We start from the raw sequence: 21538 nt of genomic DNA on the forward strand, positions 1-21538 counted from the left end.
CAGTCTGGGAGCCCCTCTGCTGCTTCTTGCTATCTTTCTGGCTCCCCTGTCCGACCTCCCAGGCCCCTTCTGATGGAGAGCCAATCAGCCCGAGGGAGGAGGCTGGGGGAGGCTCTGGGCGGTGGGCAGGGGCTGTGAGGACCACAGTGAGAGCGGCTGCTGGCAGAGGGCCCGCCCTGCCTGAGTGAGGGACAGGCCACAGTTGTTTCTGCCCAGAGAATGCTAACACAGTCTGCCCGGACGAGGACGAGGCCCAAGTTCGCGTGCCCGCCCCTCCCAGGCCCTCAGCAGTGACGTGCCCGCAGGATGGGGGTGGGCAGTGGTTCTGGTGTGCTGGGTCTTTCCAGAACAGCAGTGTCTGTGGCATCACTCACATACTTTAGAGCTCAGGAAATCACTAGTTGGCACGCCACCCCAGCACCAGGACCCATGCTCAGAGGCAGGACGTGGACTGAGCGGCCAGCCTTTGGGGCTGTCCCTGAGTCATGATCTCATTTCCTCACTAGGAACTGCTCCCTGCACACACTCTTCTAATGCACTGCTGCCTTAGCTGTCACTTCACTGTCACTATCTCCTCTACATAGTCTGAAAATCTTTCACCCAAACATGATTTCAGAAAACTAGTTTGTAGGTGCTACCCTGATTGCAAAATGGTCCCAACTATCCCCTTCCCATGGACACAAGTGCGCTGTAAGCCCCTAAGTTCTGGGCGGCTTTCAGGAGCCACAGCTAATGGATAGCTGGGGAGGCCTTATAGTGCTAACTGTCGTGTGGCACAGCAGAAGGAACACTATGCCCACTAACTGCTGCCTGACAATTTCTAGTGACTCGGATGCTGGCAGCACCTACCCCATGCCTCCCACCTGCCCTCATCTACCTGGGTCAAAACAAGCAACCAGACACCAGGTTAGCAGGGTGTGAGGGGCCCCTCCCAGCAGCCCCACAAACATGGGAATGTCTGAGTTAGTGGGATGTTCAAACAGTGACACAAAGCTTTTGTTTGTTAGTAATAGGAGTTCGAAAAAAATGTAACTGAATGAAAACAGAAAGATTTCAAATTCAATCCAGAAATATTTTTAGTGCCCAAGGAGCACCCCCCCGCCCCCCGCACCTAGCAAACGGCTCCTCGCTCTGTTCAGAAGCCCCACCCCCCATCCCCAGAGTATCAGGTTTTGTACACGTGGGCGCTTGGTGACTAGACCCTCAGACAGGCTCCACAAGTCCACGTGGCCTCTGGGACTTACCAGGTCCAGGCTCCCCGCGGAGGACACGGAGCCCTGAGACTCCCTGCGGCCCAGGCCTCCATTGGCGTGAGGGGCGTCTTGATGGGGAAACACAGCGACTCAGAAAACCAAACCGCACCACCTTCACTTAATACAGAAACCCCTTACTTGGTCACATCTCCCAACCCCACCCCTCGAGGCTGAATGAAGGACAGAAGGCAGCAGGGAAAAGCCCTTTAGAAGCACTGCCCCACCTCCCCGGCCTCGCTGCAGAGACGCTGCCCCCTGCACAGCGCTGTGCTTGGCCAGCCCCCAGGAGCCCACTGGCTCAGAGCAGGTCAAAGCGCAGGATCGTCCTTCCCTTCACTTATCTGGGATTTTTATCTCAACTTGGGGTTTCTGGGCCTAAACAGAAACTGTCCCCTGTCACGGTCACTGAATCTTTACCAGTGGCTCTGTCACGTCTTCCTGCGAAGTCGTAAAGTGAGCCAACAATCACAACCTGTGATCACTAATTGAACTAACTGTGATCTTAGGCTAATGTGAAAATCATGAAAGCGCTGATCTAGAAAGGCCCTTCCAAACATGGGGCCTGCTTCCCAGTCATGATGCTATGCCAGGGTGGGGACTGCAGCCGGGGTGTGTGAACATAGGGCTCCCACATCCCACTGACCCACCTCCCCAAAGCAACGGATTCCTAGACCACCAAGTCCGAATTCCTGGGCAGTGCCCTGGAACCAGGATTAAAGCTCTCTAAAGATGTGCCAGGATGGGGCGCCCAGCCCCTGTGGTCCTGCTTGGGGGGACAGACGGTCTGAGGCGAGCATTACCTGTCTCCCTGGCACTTGGGGGTCTGTGGCCCCGTCTGGCTACACAGCTTCCATCCCCCTGGAGGTCTCACTAACTGAATTCTACAACTGTCTGCCTGTCCTCATGGAAGGACTCCTGCATCCGTCACCTGCAACGTGGCCGGGGCGGGGGCAGGGTGGGGGTTGCGGACCTCAGGCCCACGCCCCCTGAGCCGCCTTCTGTAAGAAGGCACGTAAGACGTCTGCAGACTGCTCTGAGGAGATGAAACACACACCACAGAAACCACTTGGCACAGCCAGGCCGCATCCCAGTCAGGAGCTGCGCCTGGCCCCTCCCTCGGTGCCACCTGCCTGTCCTCTCTCCATAGGGGTCACTGGCTGATGAAACTTGGGGACCACAGGCCTGGGGCTTTCAGGTTATTTCCTGGAAAGTAATCCCTTTCTTAAAGAGCTCTACAGAAGAAAACCCCTGCAAACCCTTCCCTCCAGTGCTTTTCAGAGCCTGGTGCGAACTGCTCCACCCTTCGGCCTCATTGAGCCCCCTGTGTCGCTCACATTGACTTCTCAGGTACACACAAGAAGGAAACCAAGGGGAAAATATCTAGGACGGTGACCTTTAAGATTTACAACAATAAAAAATTACAATTGTGAGAATGCTTGTAGCCAAACTATGGTACTGCATTTAAGCAAAGTCACAAAGGCTGGTGCACCCCTACACATACCTAGAAGAAAGCTAGGCAGAAAAACAAGAGGCTGTCGTCCTAGGTGGACAGACGGCACGCATTTGGGTTTTCTTCTTTTTACTGGGTTGCATTTTCCACATTTTCTCCCAGAGCACCTGTTGCGCTCAAGCAAGAAGAGTGCAGGAGTGCAGCAGCCAGGGGGCGGCTGGGCAGTGGGAGTGCAGCCCCATGCTTTTCAGAAGACCTTAAGACTCCCCTGGGCTGGGGTGGGCCCGCCCCCAAAGGCCACACCTACAAACAGCCACACCCCCATTGGCCCCGCCCCCAGGACAGCGTCGTCCTCATCTGGCTGCTGTCAGACCCCACCTGCACACCACAAACCGTTTGCATGGTCACCGTGGTCCTTCTTCTTCTGGGACCGCCCGGTGCTCCGGGTCCTGGACCAAGAGAAAAAGGCTCCTTTTCGTTTCTTCTCGCTGTCCTCATCCCCCAATTCTTCATTCAGGGATCTTCCAGACTTTGATTTTCCACTCAACTGTCATCCAATGGAAAACATCGTTAAAATCATGGACAGTTACTTTAAAATGACATGAAATGCAAAAGGAAGCTGAAGACGAGCTGTAAAGTGCTCCTTGGATCCTTCAAGGCTGGACCCCACGCCCACCCCACAGGAAGAAATGTTCTGGAAGGTCCGCGTCCCCAGGGTCTTGGGCTCACTGTGGGTGACGGGACACTGACACGGACTGGTGTCCTGCCTACAGAACCGCCTGCTCTAAGGCGACGGCGACAGGGACGAGGCACCTTTTTCGGTGTGGACACGTTGGAGTGGTCTGAGCTGACACTGTGCTTGGAGGCCGGGCTGCTGGGCACCTGCTGTGGGTCGGGCAGGGGGCGGCCCTCCACCTCCGCCAGGATGCACTCCTGGTACAGCTGGGACTTCAGGAAGCGCGTGTAGCTGTCAAACTTCATCAGATTGAAAATCTGTGGAGTAAATGCAACGTGCTTTAGTTACACAAGTACCTACAGACTCAGCCATGAAGGTTCAAGGTCGCAGCGGGGACCGACAGATGCCCGCCAGCCCTTTTCTGAAAGGACGTCATTCAGCCCATTTCTCTACCCAGCCGCCCCAGGGTTATTTTCCCGAGTTCGCTGAAACCTGACTACTCTTTCTTATAAGACGGCAGCCTTTCATTTATCACACTATCAGCGAATCCCAACAACTTCCACAAAGCCAGCACCACCAGGAGACCCAGGGTAGCCAACGTGCAATCTTGGAGGAGATTTACTTCGTTAAAAATGAACCCCAAACGGCCAGTTGGCTCAGTTGGTTAGAGCACAGTGCTCATAACACCAATTCCACTGGTTCGATTCCCCCATTGGCCAGTGAGCTGCGCCCTCCACAACTAGACTGAAAACAATGACTTGACTTGGAGCTGATGGGTCCTGGAAAAACACAGTGTTTCCCAATATTTCCCCAAAAAATAAAAAATAAAAAAAAAAAAGATGAACCCAAGCCACCGGAATCTGAAGGAAGTGAGGACTGTGTAGCGAATGCCTCTCTCCATTTGTTTTTCACATCGTTTACATGACTTAGCAACAGAAGTCATCTCAGGTAAGGCCGGTGGGACACGCTATAAATAACATGAGGTCACAGGCATCTTCTCATCACAGGGATGTCCTGACATGTATCACCCCATGAACCTGTGGTTTCACACGAATGCACGAGTCGAAGTGTCACTGGACACGTCATTTCTGGGGACCATGCAGTGGGTGGGGGGGCCCTCACATCTCAGGGCCCCACTGCAATCCGTAGACTCCATCGGCCGTACTGACATTGAAGCCCGGTGGGCAAGGGGTCCCTTAGCACCGAGCCAACTGGCGCCTCCCTCCTCCCGGCTGGCACTTGGGAGCTCACAGACCCGAGCCCTCTGCCCTGTGCCTGGGCCAGGAGTCCCTGCGGGAACCTGGGGCACGGTGTCACCTGCAGCTGCTGCTCCTTAAACATGTCGGGGTGAGGTGCGCTGAGAATGTCATCTGCCAGCTGGGCCTGGCTGTCGATGTTGACCGGGGTGGTGGCTTTGCTGCATAGGAACTTGCTGAAGATCTCGCGGGCCCTGTAGGAAAGCTGACAGGACAGGGCCATGAGCAGGACATATAGACCACGGGCTCCCAGCACGGGGTTTGCTTGTCGTTGCTCTATGCCAAATCCCAGATGAGGCTCCAGGCTCTGGAGAGGCATTTGCTCGGGGCCAAGCAAATACCGGGAGTGCCAAAAACTGGGTACAAGTGGACACTTTGGTCAACGTTGCTCAAGCAGTAAATCGCCGTCATCAGAAGTGTCTGGACGCTCATGGTAACCACTTTGAGCACTTCTTGTAATTGCAGAAGTCAGATGTGACTTGTATCTTCTGTTATCGGGATATATTGAGTATTAAAATTTTAATATAGTTTTCCTTTCTTAAAATGTGTATAGATTTTTTTGGCACACTGCTTGGGTGAATAAATAAAAGTAGAAGCCAGTGTGAAACTTTGCACTGAGTCGGCTCCTCTCAGTTTTTCCAGTGGGCCATCATGTGTCCCAAGGACTTGGGCAGCGCTGCAGCCACGGGCACCCACATGCGGTGTCCGCGTGCGGTGCTTCACGCAGCGTGCTCCTGGGGAGGGGGGAACTTGTCCAAGCAGCGCTGGGTGTAACAGCAGACGGGCCTCGTGGGATGGAGGCGCGGGCTGCTGCAGAGCAGGAGGCGCCATGGGCCTGGACCGGCAGGGACCAGCGGGGCACACCCACCCCGCACGTGAGGTGGGGCCACACAAATGGCCCCCCTGATGCTCTTCCCAGGATCGCCCGTAACCCCCTTTCCACACCCTGAATGGCAGCACATCTGCTGATGAAAGTTCGATGGCTAAAGGCATTTATGCAAACTACGTTTAGGCAAAACTAAATATCGTGTCTATGAAGAAACTTATTCTGAAAGGAAGTGTGCTGTAAATGATGTGAAAATATTTCACACGGACTTTTCCGACTACACTAGCTGCTGCCCGCAGTGAAATCCCCCTGCCCTTAAGCTCCTGACTTCCTGGCGGGACCAGACGTACCTCTTTTTTGTCGTGTGCAGGAACATGATTAAAATATTCACAAGCCTGCCAGAATAAAATGTTTTCTTCACTGAATTCCTTCCGGAGAAAATCCTAAGAAAAACACCGTCTTCACACAGCGGTCAGGAGAAGGTAAGTCGGCAGCTCCTGGGGGGCCCGCCCTGCCCCTGCCCCGGAGCTCTGTTTCCTCATTCCCACTTGTTCCCCAGTTTCCCTTTTGCAGAAACCGGGTCATAAGCATGTGTCCGTAGGTCACGCAGGGCCGGGCACATGACACTGTAAAGCCGCCCACTGATCAGACTGCTTTGGCGTCCGCAACTGGTCCCCTAGGAGCTAAGCACACCCAACCGTGGGACGTGCCCCCGCATCCCTGGCATCCAGGCAGTGAGGAGAAGCTCGGGTGCTCTTTCCTGTGAGAACTGAGGCCAGGCTGAGCCGGGCTCCCTGCACTGCCTTGGTCCCGAGTGTGAGGCTGCACGGTGACCCCCAGCCGTCATGGTCCCGGGATCCTGCTGGAGGGGCCCCCGTCCCATACCCAGCCCCACTCACAGAGAAGTACCGGACACCGAGCGGGTCCTGCAGGAGACGCTCGAAGGACACGGCCCAGCTGGCGACCCTCCTGTCGCGCAGGCGCCGGCAGCTCTGCACGCTGGGGAGGCTGGCATTGCTGCTCAGGCTGTGGTTGCTCACGCAGTCCTTCCGGTCGGCGCCGCTCAGCTCTGTGGAGACCAGCACACACCTCACCTGCATGCCTGCCCGGGGGCTCGGCCGGCCTTGCAGGAGGCCGTGGGGGTCTCACAAGGCTCTTCTCGAGCACACTCAACGAGCGCCAACTGCGTCCCCAGTGCTGTTCTGGGTGCAGGGAGAGCCCGGGGCAGGACTAACCCAGCCACACGCGCACACCCTGCAGGAAGAACTGTGTCTACAACCACGCATGACAAGGCTGCTCATCACAAAGCCGGGACACAATAGGGAGCTTCGAGGGGTCCACGTGTGAGGCTCGGCGGGGCGGGAAGTCAGGGCGAGCAGAGTGAAGGGGCAGGGCCGCGGACACTCAGCGGGGCTGGTCTCAGTGTGAAATGTCCACATGTGAGTATTTCAGCACATGTGTCAGTGTGACAACTCAACCAGAGGCCACCTGGATGTAGCAAATGTCACATGTGCCCCAGCAGATTTGCTCCTCACTCGTATGTAAAATGGCACTGGACAGCCTTGGTTCCCATGAGCTTTAAAGTGAGCTCGCGATAATCTTCCCTCCATAAAGGGTGGAGGTGCCCGTCACGCTCGTCACCTCATGTCCCAGGCTGGCATGGGTAGGCCTGGCCAGGGAAACCTGCAAGGAGAGAGTCTGGCCTGGCAGGACTGCCCACACATTCTGAAGTGCCATGCCTGCCCCTGGACCTGTGATGGAGACAGGACCGGAGGACCCCAAACCTGCGTGGGTGTGGGGCTCGGCTTCGGCGAGTTGGCACGGCTCCGTGGAGCAAAGCTGACTAATGAAATGCAGCTTCACGTGCTCCCATGTCACCCTCCTCTGTCCCACTGCCCACTGTGCCCTGTCACCTGTGCGGAGTAAGCTGTCTGGGCCGGTTGTGGTGAGGAGTCACGTGGACTAGTTAACTGGCTCCAGCTCCAGGCCAACCGTTTAAAAGACATATTACCAGTGACGAGGGCCCAGCGGCGGGAGATGACTAGTGAGGGCTGGAGGCCAGCGCAGCCACGGAAATCCCTGACTGACGGGGCAGAGGTGATGCTAAGCTTAGAGTAAACGGCCTCACAGACGTGCTGACCATGGTGGGCAGAGGCTGGGCCTGCAGCCGCCATGCCCACAGCCCGAAGCCAGGGCAAGTCAGAGCCCCGAGGGCACGGAGGCCACGTCCCAGACCCTGCTCACCCAGGGAGACGTGGGCCTGTAGGGGCCAAGAAAGCAAAAGCAGGAATTTGATCAAGTCGTACTGGTGTGGTAACTAGAGGCCAGTTTTGGCAGGACCCACTTGGAGCTCTACAAGCATTTAGATTAGAAAAGAAGAGAAAAATAGAAGGGCAAGAGGAATCAAACGACTTAACTGCTACAGGAAAAATTCACATGAGAAGTTGTGGAAGATCAGAGGACAATTTCAATTTCTCCTTGAGCTTCAATAGGACGCACTGTGCTGCGTGTATTATGTTTGAGAGAAAACACTCGTGTAGTCTGCCTGCCACCAGTCAGCGGGGACGCAGGGGAAGGCTGACTGAGCCGTCCGGAAGACGCACAGGCACCACAGGACAAACACTGCCGGAACACACCAGTCAGTGACCAGCAGGACGAGGGTCCACGCGGGCCCTCCAGAGAACTCAGCCACTCTGCCATCACACAGCTGGAACCATCTGGAAATGCCTGGCCTAAGAATCCCGACCTACAGAGCCTGCCCATGTGGAAAGCTCTCCATGTTACATGTATGGGGCTGTGGGCGAGAGGGGGTTGTACAGAAAGCGACCTCACGGGTGACAGGATCATAACTCCCTACCTGGCTGGTCGTGGCGGGTCGTCACGCCCCAGGCCTCCAACTTCTTTACTGAAAGGCTCACGTGGCCGTGAGCTGCCCTGTCCGTTGTCTCTGTGCATCTGGGTTAACAGCCTTTGAGACAAGCCGAACCACCCTCAGGAGAGCACAATCTCCTCACTGTCCTGTGCCTTGCTGTCCCCACTCCAGGCCATCTTCCTTATGTGCCCCCCTTAACTCCTAACGCAGAAAAGAAGCTGTGAAACTGTTATTCTCCAGAGTATTTGAGATCTTGCTTCCCGGCAGATGGCATCAGTTTGGGCTCAAATAAACTCTTATCAAAACTCTCTACAAGTCTGGACGTTTCTTAAGTCCACAGGATGTAGGACACTCACTCCTACGTTGTACTCACGCACACAGGCACTTGTGCACATGCACACCCTCTCTCGCCTTGGAGCGGGGGTCCTGGAAGACGGCCAGCTCTAAGTTTGCTTTGTGTCCAGTAACTGGGGCATTGAGGGGTTAACACCACAGATGTGAATGCTCCCTAATGGACATGTAATCCCAATAAACTTCCTAGTAGAAGCTTTATTTGATCTTGACAAGCTGAGTGTAAAAGTTCATGTGGAAAACTAAACCTGAAATGCTGGAAAAACAAAACCAAACAGAGGGATGAGGCAGGGTCAGCCCTACCCAATGACAGACCGTCACAGCCTCGTCCTCCAGTGGCGCAGAAACAGACATGTCACGGGCTGTTCCGTCAGTGGTATAGGCCAGCTGGAGAGTAGTCTGAAAAATGAGCAAGTCCGATCCCTTCCAACACACACTAAAATAAATGCTACATGGACCAAAGAGCTGAGTGTAAAAATAAAATTAGAGAAATATTAGAAGAAAACACAGGATAATATTTTGAAATATTTGAATGAGCAGAGCCAGGAGACACAAGTCCAGAGCGATACGAGCATAACAGACAGCAGAGATTTAAAATCTCTGTATGTGACAACAGACTGCCAAGCTGGGGGTGAGGGCGGGCGGAATGGGTGACGGGGGTCAAAAGGTGCAAGTTTCCGGTGATAAGATGAGTAAGTTCTGGGCTGTAACGAACAGCACGGTGACTGTAGTTACTGCTGCGCTGTGTATTGGAAAGTTGCTGAGAGTAGATCTTAAAAGTTCTCATCACAAGAAAAACAACTGTATGGTGACAGAGGTTAACTAGACTTCCTGTGGTGACCATTTTATAATATATGCAAATATCAAATCACTATGTTGTACACCTGAAACTGATATAATATTGTGTATCAATTAAACCTCAATAAAAAACAAACAAAATAAAATCTCTGCATGTATAAAGCACCACAAGCTAAGTCAAAAGACAAAAAAGAAATTGAGGGGAAATACATGTAACACATTACACAGACGAAGGACTATTTTCCTTGATATTTAAGACACGTACACATCAATAAGAAAAAGATCAACAGACCAAAGACAAGAGGAAGAGAAGGCTGGACGGTCACTAGGTGGGGGCTTAAGGGGCGTCCCAGTCACATGGAGACGTGCTCGGCCTCATCTGCAATGAGCTAAAGGTGAGTCGGAAGGAAGGATGAGCCGCTGTACCTTCCCAACAGGCCACTCCCCCTCAGCAGGGGATGAGCAAAGGTGCCCTCATGCTCCCTTTCATCCTCACAAAATGAAATAACCCCTCTAAGCACCAAAACCTTCCTCCAGCTTTTTTGTCCGTGAGACAACAAAAGTTGAAGTGAGAGCTGAGGATAAGCAGAAGTTAACTGGCCTCAGGGAAGCAGGAAAGCGTCCCACGATGCCACCAGCATGTGCAAAGGCCCTGCCTGGGACAGAAGGGACCTGGCTCACGGCCGAGCAGCAGGAGAGCTGGCAGGGCCAGCATGGCAGGGCTGCAGGCACCCAAGCAGTGTGGCACTTGCCCTGGGAAACAGTTATCCACAGGAACGGCAAGAAGAGAGAGACTTCCGTTCTCCGCAGGCAGAGGGCAGCTCTGAGAGCTGCCCCCATGGAGGCCCAGCTGAGGGTGCTGGTGGCCTGGACTGTGAGGCCAGGGGAGGCAAAGAGGGAGACGGGCCACAAACTGCAGACAGAGCTGCCGCCCCCATCAGTGGTGCTGGAGCTTTTATTTCTCAGATACAGGGTGTCTGGACTCCAGCCATACAACAGCGGAGTAAGGCAGAGTATCTGCCTCCCTCGCCAGCACGTGTAGGACTGTCCCCTCTGCAGAGGACACTTCCCACCAACCCACCCGCCACGGCCTGCCCTCCTCCAAGCCCCTGCTCTGCAGGCCCACCACTCATGTCCACAGTGCCCAGTGCTTCCCCCAGCGTGGAGACAAAGGATGTGCTGTGTGTTTGTGGAACGAACGAATGAACGAACGCTGACTGAATATAAATTTTAAGTGAAAGATGACCTGTATATTAACTAAACCCATTCTTATAACACTTGGCAAATACTAATTATTTTTAAGACTCACAAATCAATAACTGATACTTTAAAAGTCTGAGAAAGAAACTTAAAAATTACAAAACAGGAAACTACTGCCCCACAAGATACATTATGCTCCGTGTGTCAGATGACTTTGGCATGTTTTGGGGTCCGCCCTTGCTGATTCTTTGGTGCGTGTCAAGTTTGCCTTGGAGTCTGAGGGGACTGACCTCCTGCCCAGAAAGGTGCACGTCTGGCTTGAGAAGGCCCAGGTCGAGGGGCAGGGGGCAGCGGAGAGTGGACGCGGGGAGGGGCTCAGGCAATGCAGGAAAGAGCCCTTCTGGCTGGACACCCCACGCCCACTGAGGGTGCAGGCTCTGGGGTCCTGCTCCCCCTGACTGCACCTCCCTCCCCACAGTCTCCCTTTCTTTCCTTCCAGAAAGGCACCCCCACTCTGTTCTGTTTCTGGAGGAAACAACCCAAAGGCCATGCCGGCTCCCTGGGCCACAAAGCGAGCACCAGGAGAGCTCAGAGAGGGGCAGCGGGATGCAGCAAGGCGGGCGCCTGGCCACACACCACCGCGGCTGCCGAATGCAGCGACCGCCCTCGGCGACACATAGGTCTCTAGGAACACGCGCATTCTTCAAAGGGGGACAGTTAGAGACAGTGCTGGCTGCTCAGAGGTGTGATACAGAGTTCCTTCCGTCATGGGACCCCCTATGGAACTTCTGACGGCACACTCCTGCAGAACGTGGAGAGTCACGTAGTGGGTGCAGAGGCCCCCGCAGCCAGGTTAAGGCAGAGCTGCTCCCATGGATTACAAAACCTTACACCTTCCCTGCGTCCTCGACACACACAGACAGTCCCTGCTCTTAGATATCCGTTTTCAAATTCTGCATCTCATAACTCACACTGCCTCTGAGCTCGCTCTGGAATCGTTCTCAACACATGGAAAATGGTGCACACATGAAGCATTGACCTTCAATGCTGAATGAAATTCTTTCAAATGCCAAGATCCCCACACAACTCCAAGGTCAGGAGAGGGTCGCCCCATCCACCTAAACCGCTGCCTGACTGTGGGTGCCAGGTGAGCGGGGACAGGCACGCGCCTGTATTCTAAGCACAGAAGAAAACACCCACAGGAGACACCCGCCCGGGACGAGTCACAACGTCACTTTGGGGAATGTTTCCTGCTTTTTGTTGTGGCTTTGTTTTCCTCTTTTAATTGACCAGTTTGAGTCAGGGAAATGCTTTCTTGGGGAGAAAGTTTTTAAAGTCTGTCTCAGATTTGCTGGAAACTGGAAAAGCCACCACCTTTATTTACACTAGATGAACATGTCGGTTGTATATTGCAGATAATAATGTCTTAGCATTAAATTCTTATAGGTAATTCTGTAACACAGGGCGCTAGCCCATTAACATCTCGCCAGAATATTTCATCCAAACTATAATCCCAAGCACGTGAACTAGTTCCATCACAACTCCAGGGCGGTCAGAGGGCGCAGGCCGCACGCCGACCTGGGAGCTGCGCCAGCCCCGCAGACATACCTGGAGACCGCACAGCCAGCCTGCCCCCGCCAACCACGACAAGGCGCACAGACCACGCGGGACTTTACCTGGGTAGAGCTGATAAGAGCCACTGTGATGCCATTTAACCAAATACTTCCAACCATTCACCGCAAACCACCCCTCTGAATCCATACCAGGGTCAGCTGGCACAGCCCCCGGGGCCCCGGGCAAAGGCCCGGGCCACACACAGAGACATTGCTCCTTAGCTCGCTCCCCAAGGAGGCGAAGTAGTGCTCTCGCTCCAGCGACGGCAGTGGCACAGGCTGACAAAGGCAGCTCTCCCTGCTCGCTCAGAAGAGGAAACCAATAGTGCCCTTACACAAAGCCCTGCAGAACACGCATGCATAATTTACCACGGGCCCTTGGCCTGCTGCTGCCAACCGGCCTTGAATTATTTAGGCCAGCAGAGCCCAGCTCCAGAAGCCGGCAGGCAGGCCGGCCTTCCCGGGCGGCAGTGCAGGAGACGAAGGGCGGGCAGCGCCGTCCCACAGGCCGCTCTATCCGAGGAATTGTTTTTGCCCAACTAGCAACGGCAAAGAAAAAACAAAAATACTTGCGGTTTTTTATAATAACTATGAAGTTTTTAAACTCTTATTTCCCTATGTATCTTAAATCTAAATAACTGTTTTATCCCATAAACTTATCTTGTTAGTGAGAAGCTGATCACCAAAACTGCGCGATGTCCGGTAATAAGCAACGGGAGCGAACGGGACCACTTCTACACTGTAACGAGCACCTTTGGGGGGAGCGCAGACCGCACCTGTGTCCTGGGAAGGCGCTGCTTACGGACTGGCGGTGACCCCTGCTATAGCTTCTGGGACAGACGCTGCCACACAAACTGCAACTTGGTGATAGCGCTATGAAAAAGGTGTTACCACAATCTCAACATTTTCCAAGAAGACAGTTCTGGAAAAGGGTTTGAAAAGAGAACTTCAATTGGTCCTACCTTCCTGTCCATGTCCTTTCTGACCTCAATTTTCTGCAGTACAGGGAGAGCCCAGGACCACCCCCCAGGCAAGCAAAGCCGCAGAGCGTGGGAGGAGCGGACCGACAGGCTCCGCCCCTCTGGGCCAGCCCCGCCCTGCCCGGGCTGCACAGGGGACCCCAGGGCTGTGGAGAGGGCCGTACAGTCCAGATGCGACCGTCACTAGAGCCACACCTGGCCGGCAGGTGCTCAGAAAGGCAGAGCTGTTAGCATAGCCAATGCCGTGGGAACACTCCTTCACTTGCACTAAAATTGCCCCCCTTTTTTGTATGTGTTGTTTTTTATTAATAAATCCATTTCCTAGAACTGCCCCTTTCTTATGTGCCATCCGTTTAGGGCGACTTTTTATTTTGATATAATTTCAAACTTGCAGAAAGGTCACAAGACTACTGAAAGGAACTTCCATGCCCCTTTACCCAGTCACCAAACACCATTTTCCCGACGTTTGCTACGTCAGCCTGTCTCTCTCCCCTCATTCCCTTCCTCCCATTCTTTCTTCTGAGACACACACACACACACACACACACACACACACACATACGCACACATACGCACACTATCTGAGATTAAGCCGGAGACGGCTTCCCTCTTCGCCCCTAAATACTTCAGTGTGCATTTCCCAGTGACAAGGACACTCTCATAACCACAGTACAGCTGTCAAAATCGGGGAGTCACACAGTCCATACTCCAATGGCAGCACTAATGTCCTTTCTAGCTTTCCCGAGTCCGGGATCCACTTCAGGTCACCTAGTCATTATGCCTCTTTAAAGATCCTAGCATTTCTTCCTTCTTGCCCTAAGCCCTGCAAATGTTCCTTTGTCCCCTAATGAGAAAACCAAGGCACAAGGACCCCATGGCCATGCCGTCTATCACATCACACCACCCAGAGCCAAAGCGACCATCCTGTGGCCCAAGTCTCCGCCTGGACTCCAACAAGGACAGATGCTACAGACCTCAGGCCCCATTCTGCCTCACCCGGCACAGCGCCCGCAGGCCGGCCCAGCTCCTCTCGATGACAAATTATGGAGCCCTACTGATCATTAGAACCCCACAGCACCGTTCTAGAAACTATTGATCTGACTCAATCCGCCCCTTTTACAGATGACATTGTCAAGGTCTAAAGACCTCCCACGACTGGCCTGAGATTAGCCAGAGACCGCGCTGCGCCGTCCTTCCGCGGCCGGTGCCCAGCGTCACACTGCTCCGTGAGCTACACCAGTCTGGCCTCACAGCCAGATTTCATAGCCCTGGAGGAGGTAAAACGCCTCGCGCTCCCATGGAGGCCTGATGGACAGTGTACGTCCTGGACGTCCCAGGCCAGAGAAATGTGGGCCCAAACAGGAGGAGGCTGCATTCGAGTCTCTCCTGAAGTGAGTACCAGGAAAGTCTGGCCGAGCAGAGCCAAACAAACTTTGAGTCTGAAATGACATGAGTGCTTTTGGAAAGTGAAATGCCAAGCAGATGGGGGTGAAATGCTGGGAGAGCTCACGAGGCCACATGAGTGGGCGGTACAGTAACCAAAAAGGGTCAGTGTGGGAAGTGTGGAGATGAGTGGAGACGTGTGAATTTTGTCACTTGTCACACTGCATTTTCAGGATTCTAGGCTCAGAGCTATCAACTCTGACCACAAGTGGCTGGCCAACTGGCCACAGGGAGCCTCCAGAACTCACCAGATAGGGACACCGGGCATTTTTCAAAGATTAGCCCTAATCAAATTAATATATTATGCAAATTTCAATAAAAGAATTACATTATTCACTTATTAAGTAATTTCTTTATGGAATTAATGTATTTCATCTCAACAAAATACGAACGCTTTGTGAAGACATTCTTTTGTTCTTGTGCCCAGGGCCACACATGAAATGCAGACTCTCCAGCTGTGGCCTGTCCCTGCCTAGAGGACACTGCCCAGTGCAGAAGCCTCAGGCCCCAAATACGGGCTCCATAAGTAAGACTCAAATGGGTGCTACACTCAGTCAAGGAAGGGCCCCACCAGGGAACCAAGGCCCAGCTGTGAGCCTCCGGCCTGCGCTGACACGGGGCTGGAGGACCAGTGCTCTGGCAAGGGAAAGGATCAGGATACAAAATCATAAAGGATGCGTGGGAAAGGCACCCCCTTCATCAGAAATGGACTGAGAGGCCCCTCCTGAGAGCAGGAAGAAGTAATACAGTGACAAAGGAAAACACCTACTGTATGAGGTGTGATCATCAATACTGTGAATGTTTAAATTTAAAAACATTTATTATTGCCATTAATCCCCCTCAAAACACTCCCCCTCGCTTGGAACACACTTATCCCATCATTCTTGCCACTTTCTGAAGCAGTTCTGAAAGTCCTCTTTCGTGAGTATCTTTGGTTGCTCTGATGTGGCTGCCTCTATGTCCTGAATCATTTTGACTTTGGGGAAGAGCCAGAAGTCTCACAGTGCCAGGTCCGGTGAATAAGGTGGATGAGGACACACCGTAATGTTTTTATTTGACAGAAATTGCCATACCAGACACGATGTGTAACATGGAACCTATCCGCTGTGATCACAAAATACGGTGAATGCTGTTGCCAAGTGCCATCCAATGGAAAGGCAGGGATCTTCAATATGGGAAGCAGCATGTAGAACCTTAGTAACAAACTGTGTGACAAGTTTCAACTTGTTCAGTGCCGCCAGTTGGGTGTGAGCTACGGTTGAGAGAAGTTGTGTTTTAAAGTGTGCTGTAAATCATCCTCCATCATGACAAAGCCCCATGTCACACATCGCTTCTGGTACAGCAATTTCTGTCAAAAACATTATGACGTGTCCTCATCCACCTTATTTGCCGGATCTGGCACCATGCAACTTCTGGCTCTTCTCCAAAGTCAAAATGACTCAGGACATTGAGGCAGCCACAACAGCGTAACTAAAGACACTCACGAAACAGGACATCCATTGCTACTTCAGAAAGTGGCAAAAACAATGGAATAAGTGTGTTTGAAGCTAGGGGGAGTATTTTCAGGGGAGTTAATGGCAATGTGTCTTCTACTTTAATAAATGTTTTCAAACATTCCCCGTATTATTTGATCACACCTCGTACATGTCAGCTGTAGACTGTAAATTTTTAGCTATGGCCACCATAAGCCTGGGTTTTCTGCAACAGTAACGATTTCACATAATTTTAAGGAAGACATGTTAGCTGTAAAAGTAAACACAATGTAATATTTGTACCTTTTATATGACTTCCAAATAAAATAATTAAATTTAAAACGTCATTTGTCCAAAACTGGGTTTTAAAAACTAGCACCATGCTCACCATGCTGATTCCTGGTCCCTGGGGGCCCTTGGCCGCCTCCCTGGTCCAGGGAAGGCTGGCAGCTCACCTGCTCCTCCTGCAGGAGTAGGCTTTGATGGGCAAGGCTCCCAGAGACATGCCCCTCACCCATTGGTCTCTATGTCTCCAGTGGGCGGGGCCTGTTACTATGGTCTGTACATCTCCAGTGGGTGGAGATAAAGGCTGGAGTGTCTACCTTGCCTTGGGGATCTCTCAAGCCTGACTCTCCTATGGAAGAAGCAGATGACCAGGGCTCCACTACACAAACAAGCCAACCTTTCTGTTTTCTTCCTAAAACTGGCTGGGGCCATCTAAGATGAGTAAGAGGTAAATGGGCCCTCCCTCCTCACTTTTTCAACAGATGCACTGCAAGTCTACTCCGTGGCAAACTCTGTCCTGGGCACCAGAGTCTCCAGGCCAGTGTGCCTGGCACAGGTGTGGTGGTTCACGGTGAGGTTCCAGAGTCACACTGCCAGTCGAATCAGAGCCCCACCCTTCCTAGCTGGGCAATGTCCTCACCCTTCTGTAACACTGCGGGAGGAGCTGTAATGATGGCACAGGGACACTGTGACACTCTGCTCCTTACCAAGTTAACTCACAAGTCACTTCACCTTTCTCTAAAACTGTGGTAGCAACTGTATACTGGCGTCATAGGAATGCTATGTGACAAACAGTACCAGGGACATGGTAGGCGGCAATAATGCTGAATGAATAATGGATCATGCCTCCCAAATACAAGTTAATGAGATGAAAGGCTGAAAGGCATATAACTTCAAATTATACATATTTTGCCGTTTTAATGCACAATTCATGAATATTTTCTTCTTTAAAATATTACACATAAATCTAAAATTTCTTACTGACCATTATCTAAAATCCTGGTCCTATCTTCCTACCCCAGAGAAAACCCACCTTATTAGTTTGGTGTTGATTCTTTCAAATATTTTTTAATGCTTTTACTAACATGTATACCTATATCCCCATAGAAACAATGTGTATTGTTTAGGAAAGCTACTCATTTTTATCTTTCTGAACTCTGTTAGTTCTAAAAGGACTGGCCATGTGATTGATATGCTTTGGGTTCTCTAGTTAGATAACAGTATCATTCAAGAATAATGATTATTGGGGCCGGCCCAGTGGCTCAGGCGGTTAGACCTCGGTGCTCCTAACTCTGAAGGCTGCCGGTTCGACTCCCACAAGGGATGGTGGGCTGTGCCCCCTGCAACTAGAAAACGGCAACTGGACCTGGGGCTGAGCTGCGCCCTCCACAACTAAGATTGAAAGGACAACAACTTGACTTGGAAAAAAGGCCTAGAAGTACACACTGTTCCCCAATAAAGTCCTGTTCCCCTCCCCCAATAAAATCTTTAAAAAACAAAGCAAAACAAAAAAACCAGGTCTATCTAATTTCAGAAATAGAGCTTTAAAAAAAATAATGATTATTTTGTTTCTTCCTTTACAAGTTTTCTAATTTATTTCTTTTCCTTGCCTTATAGTGTTGGCCAGAATCTCCAATACACTGTTCGATAGCAGCTGAGATAGAGAACATCCTTGCCTTATTCCTGGCTCTAACGGGAATGCTCCTGAAGCTTAACTATTAAGTATAAGTTTTAAAAAACAGAGAGGGTGTATAATTTTATCAGATGCTCCTTTAGCCTCTATTGTGATAATCGTATGGTTCTACTCCTTTAATCTACTAATATAACACAATCTGTTCATGTGCTGGTGATATTTCACTACAAAACGTAAGCTCCATGTAGTCAGGGACTTGGTTTTGTTCGCCAATGTCCAGGGTCCAGAACAGTTTTAGAAGTAGGAGTTCGAAAAATAATTGTTGAATGAATCAGTGGTGACTTGAATGGAAAATGCCCTAATGTTGAACTATTCTTGGGATGCAGCTTTAAAAACAACAACAACAACACTGCTGGATTCAATTTACTAACATTGTAGCTAAGAAGTTTCCATATTTGTTCATAAGTTAAATTGGCCAATAACTTAATTTTGTGCATCCTTGTCCAGTTTTGGTACCAAGGGTAAGCTAGCATTGCAAAATGAGTTGGGTAGCTTCCCATCTTCTATACCCTGCGTGGAAGACCACGTTACGTTCCAGTGTTTGCTGCCCCTCGCTGTGGGAGGGTTACCCATGTCCTCGGTCCTGTCAGACTTGGCCTTGGGATGTGCTTTGGCCAGAGTGTGAGAGAGCATAACATGTGCCACTTCAGGGGCAGCCACTGCCTGGTTCTGCCACAAGACCCAGTGTCCTATGAGGAATTACTCCAACAGCCTGACTCCTGGAGTGAAAACTCTAAGTCAAATGGCAGTAGGCATGTAGTGTAAGTAAGAAAGACATATTTGCTTTTGTAAAGCCACTAATTTTTGGAGTTATTTGTTATTGCAACATTATTTAACCTAAGCTGACTAATATACTCACCTATAAATTGGTTTTGGCACAGTGCCTTTTTGGGGGATAAATCTTTGACTTAAAAGTCATTTTTGCCTATGCTGATTTAGCTAACCAAAATTTCTTTTTCTTCTTAGGCCAACTTTGATTGCTTATATTTTCCTAAAAGTTGTCCAATTGATCTGGTAATCACATGTATTAGTGTAAAGTTATTCATATAATTTTCTTACAACTTATTGGGACCCATTTCATTACTGATGTTTTCTTTGAGTCTTCTGTCTTTTTCTTGATCATACTTGCCAAAGACTTATCTTTTAGTTTTATTAATCTGCTATGCATTTTGTTTTGTTTTCTATTTTGTTAGGTTATCCTTATTATTGCTTTAATCTTACTTTGCATTTATGTTGCTCTGTTTTTTTCCCTACCTCCTTGTGTTGAAAGCTTATTCCCCATATTTTCCCAACTTTTCTTTTTTATAATATATACATTTAATGCTACACATTTTTCTCTAAAAACCACTTTGGCTATATCCCACTGGTATTAATCTGTAGCACTATAATTGTTAAACAGTTCTAAACTGTATTATAATTTCCATCTTAACTTTCTCCTTGACCCATGGATTATTTAAAAGTACAGTTTTAAACTTTCAAATGTATGAATTATTTTTTGTTGTCTTTTTGCAATTGATTTCTATTTTATTACACTGTTGCTAGTCGATGTGATCTGTATGCTATAAATGTTTTTTAAATTTGTAGCTACTGCATTTCTGGCACGGGATATAGTCAATTCTGGGGAATATTCCATGCATCTTTAGAAAAAAGTATATTCTCTATTGGGTGTAAAGTTCTATATGTATCTGCTAGATTTAATGTTTCCGTTTATCATTCAAATACTCTGTAATCTTACTATTTTGCTTATCAGCTTGGTCTCTCAGTTTCTGAAAAAGGTATATTACAGTCTCCCCCTAAGAGTACTTGTCAACTTTATTGTAGTTCCATCTAATTTTGATTTATAAATGTGATGCTTATTTTTGGTGCACACAACTCTCTTTGTTCTTCTTCCATTTTTCACTTTGAATTATTTTCTCTGATGTTAATATTGCCATACCAGTTTCTTTTTTCTTAGTATCTGCCTGTTGTATCTTATTTTATTATTTTCAATCTTCCTGTGTTGTTCTGTTTTGAAACTGGATCTTTAACCATTTAAATGGACAGTTTGTGTCCCCTGGTGCTCCTCCTCCCCCACTGATCTCGTCACCATCTTCGGATCTGTCCCAGCCTCTTCTATCCCAGGCCCTCTAGGCAATTTTATCCACTTCCAGTGTTAATCACGTTAGAAAGCAATGCAAACAAGGCATCTAGTAATGGCAGCTACCATTTTTATGGCACTTCATTATGTGCCCAGTATTGCTCTAAGTGCATCACATATATTAACGCATTTAGTTCTCACAACAACTCTACAGGACGCATCCTAGGACCCATCTTGCAGACGAGAGAACTGAGGCTTACAGCTGGTAGCAGAGTTGGAATTAAACCTAGACAGTATTGCTCCAGAGTCCATGCTCTCACTTCTTACATGTCCTGTTGCCTCTCACATCTCTGTGCCTAGCGGTCTCCCAGTTTCCCACTTACCTCAGAGGTTTGAGGCTCACCTTTTCTGCATGATCTCTTATTCAAGTTCAAATTCAAATTCCACTGACAGGTTGATAAATCCCAAATTTATGCTCCTAGGCCCAACCACTTTTGTGCATTCTATAGTCATTTATCCAACTGTCAACATGACATCTCCATTTATGTAGAAACTGAATAAAGCATCTCAAACACCACAGGTCCAAAGCAGAACTGTTGTTATTGCCCCATTATCTGTTTCTCCCCACCCTGCTCCTGCCCATCCCTGCAAATGGCATGATCACCACCCATCCTCCAGGTCCCCACGTGAAAACCTAAGGTCAGCTTGGGACCTCTCTCACCTGACTCTACGCTGTGCTCATGGACACACATTCTCCCTCGGGGCTCCTGCTCTTGCTGGCTGCTCCTTCCTGCTTTTCCCCATTCCTCCTGTCTCCCCAAACTTATAAGAGGGTTCAGCTCATCTCAGCTTTCAGGTCTCAGTTTTGCTCGGCCACGCTGCCTCTGACTGGATTAGGCCTGCTGCACTCGCCCCACAACAGGCCCCAAAGCCCACTCGTCGGCCACCGTCCCGCAGAGGCACCCATGGCCTTCCCACCTGCTTCTCTCCGATGTGACAGGCCACCTCAGATGCAAGCCCTTGTCAGGTCTTGTATGTCACAGGTTTCTCTCACCCTCCTCTGAACAACGGAGTGTATCTGAAGGTGACACGTGTGCCTGAAAAAAATCTCAACTAATGATGGTCTTAGATAGTTACAGAGGTCAGTATCTAAAAGAAATGTTTTTTCAAAAGGCACACAAGCCACGCCAGGTTTAGTATTTATCATTATGGAATGAGCTTGAGATTTTTAGTGAGCAAGACAAAGCTCCATAACGAAGGTCAGAAACGTACAAGACGGTTTTAAAACCAGCT

The 21538-nt window shown here is 50.3% G+C and overlaps 1 protein-coding gene across 7 annotated transcripts in view; it reads right to left on the reverse strand.

Annotated features, from left to right (window-relative positions):
• Positions 1–21538, reverse strand: part of RGS12 (regulator of G protein signaling 12) — a 117855-nt gene that overhangs the window by 17548 nt on the left and 78769 nt on the right. For 5 of the 7 annotated variants that reach the window (XM_074320600.2, XM_074320602.2, XM_074320619.2 and 2 more), the window contains 6 exons: positions 6361–6530; positions 5812–5904; positions 4697–4840; positions 3517–3696; positions 3097–3250; positions 1245–1321 (listed from right to left, as the gene is read on the reverse strand). In XM_074320600.2, coding sequence (XP_074176701.2) covers positions 1245–1321; positions 3097–3250; positions 3517–3696; positions 4697–4840; positions 5812–5904; positions 6361–6530 — 818 coding nt within the window. Of the gene's footprint in view, positions 1–1244; positions 1322–3096; positions 3251–3516; positions 3697–4696; positions 4841–5811; positions 5905–6360; positions 6531–12358; positions 12594–21538 lie in introns of those variants that run through there. The other 2 variants (XM_074320634.2, XM_074320614.2) reach the window with 2 other exon arrangements.

Source organism: Rhinolophus sinicus, chromosome 1 (genome assembly GCF_057876585.1).
Source record: "Rhinolophus sinicus isolate RSI-liver-muscle chromosome 1, RSI-T2T, whole genome shotgun sequence".
NCBI lineage: Eukaryota > Metazoa > Chordata > Mammalia > Chiroptera > Rhinolophidae > Rhinolophus > Rhinolophus sinicus.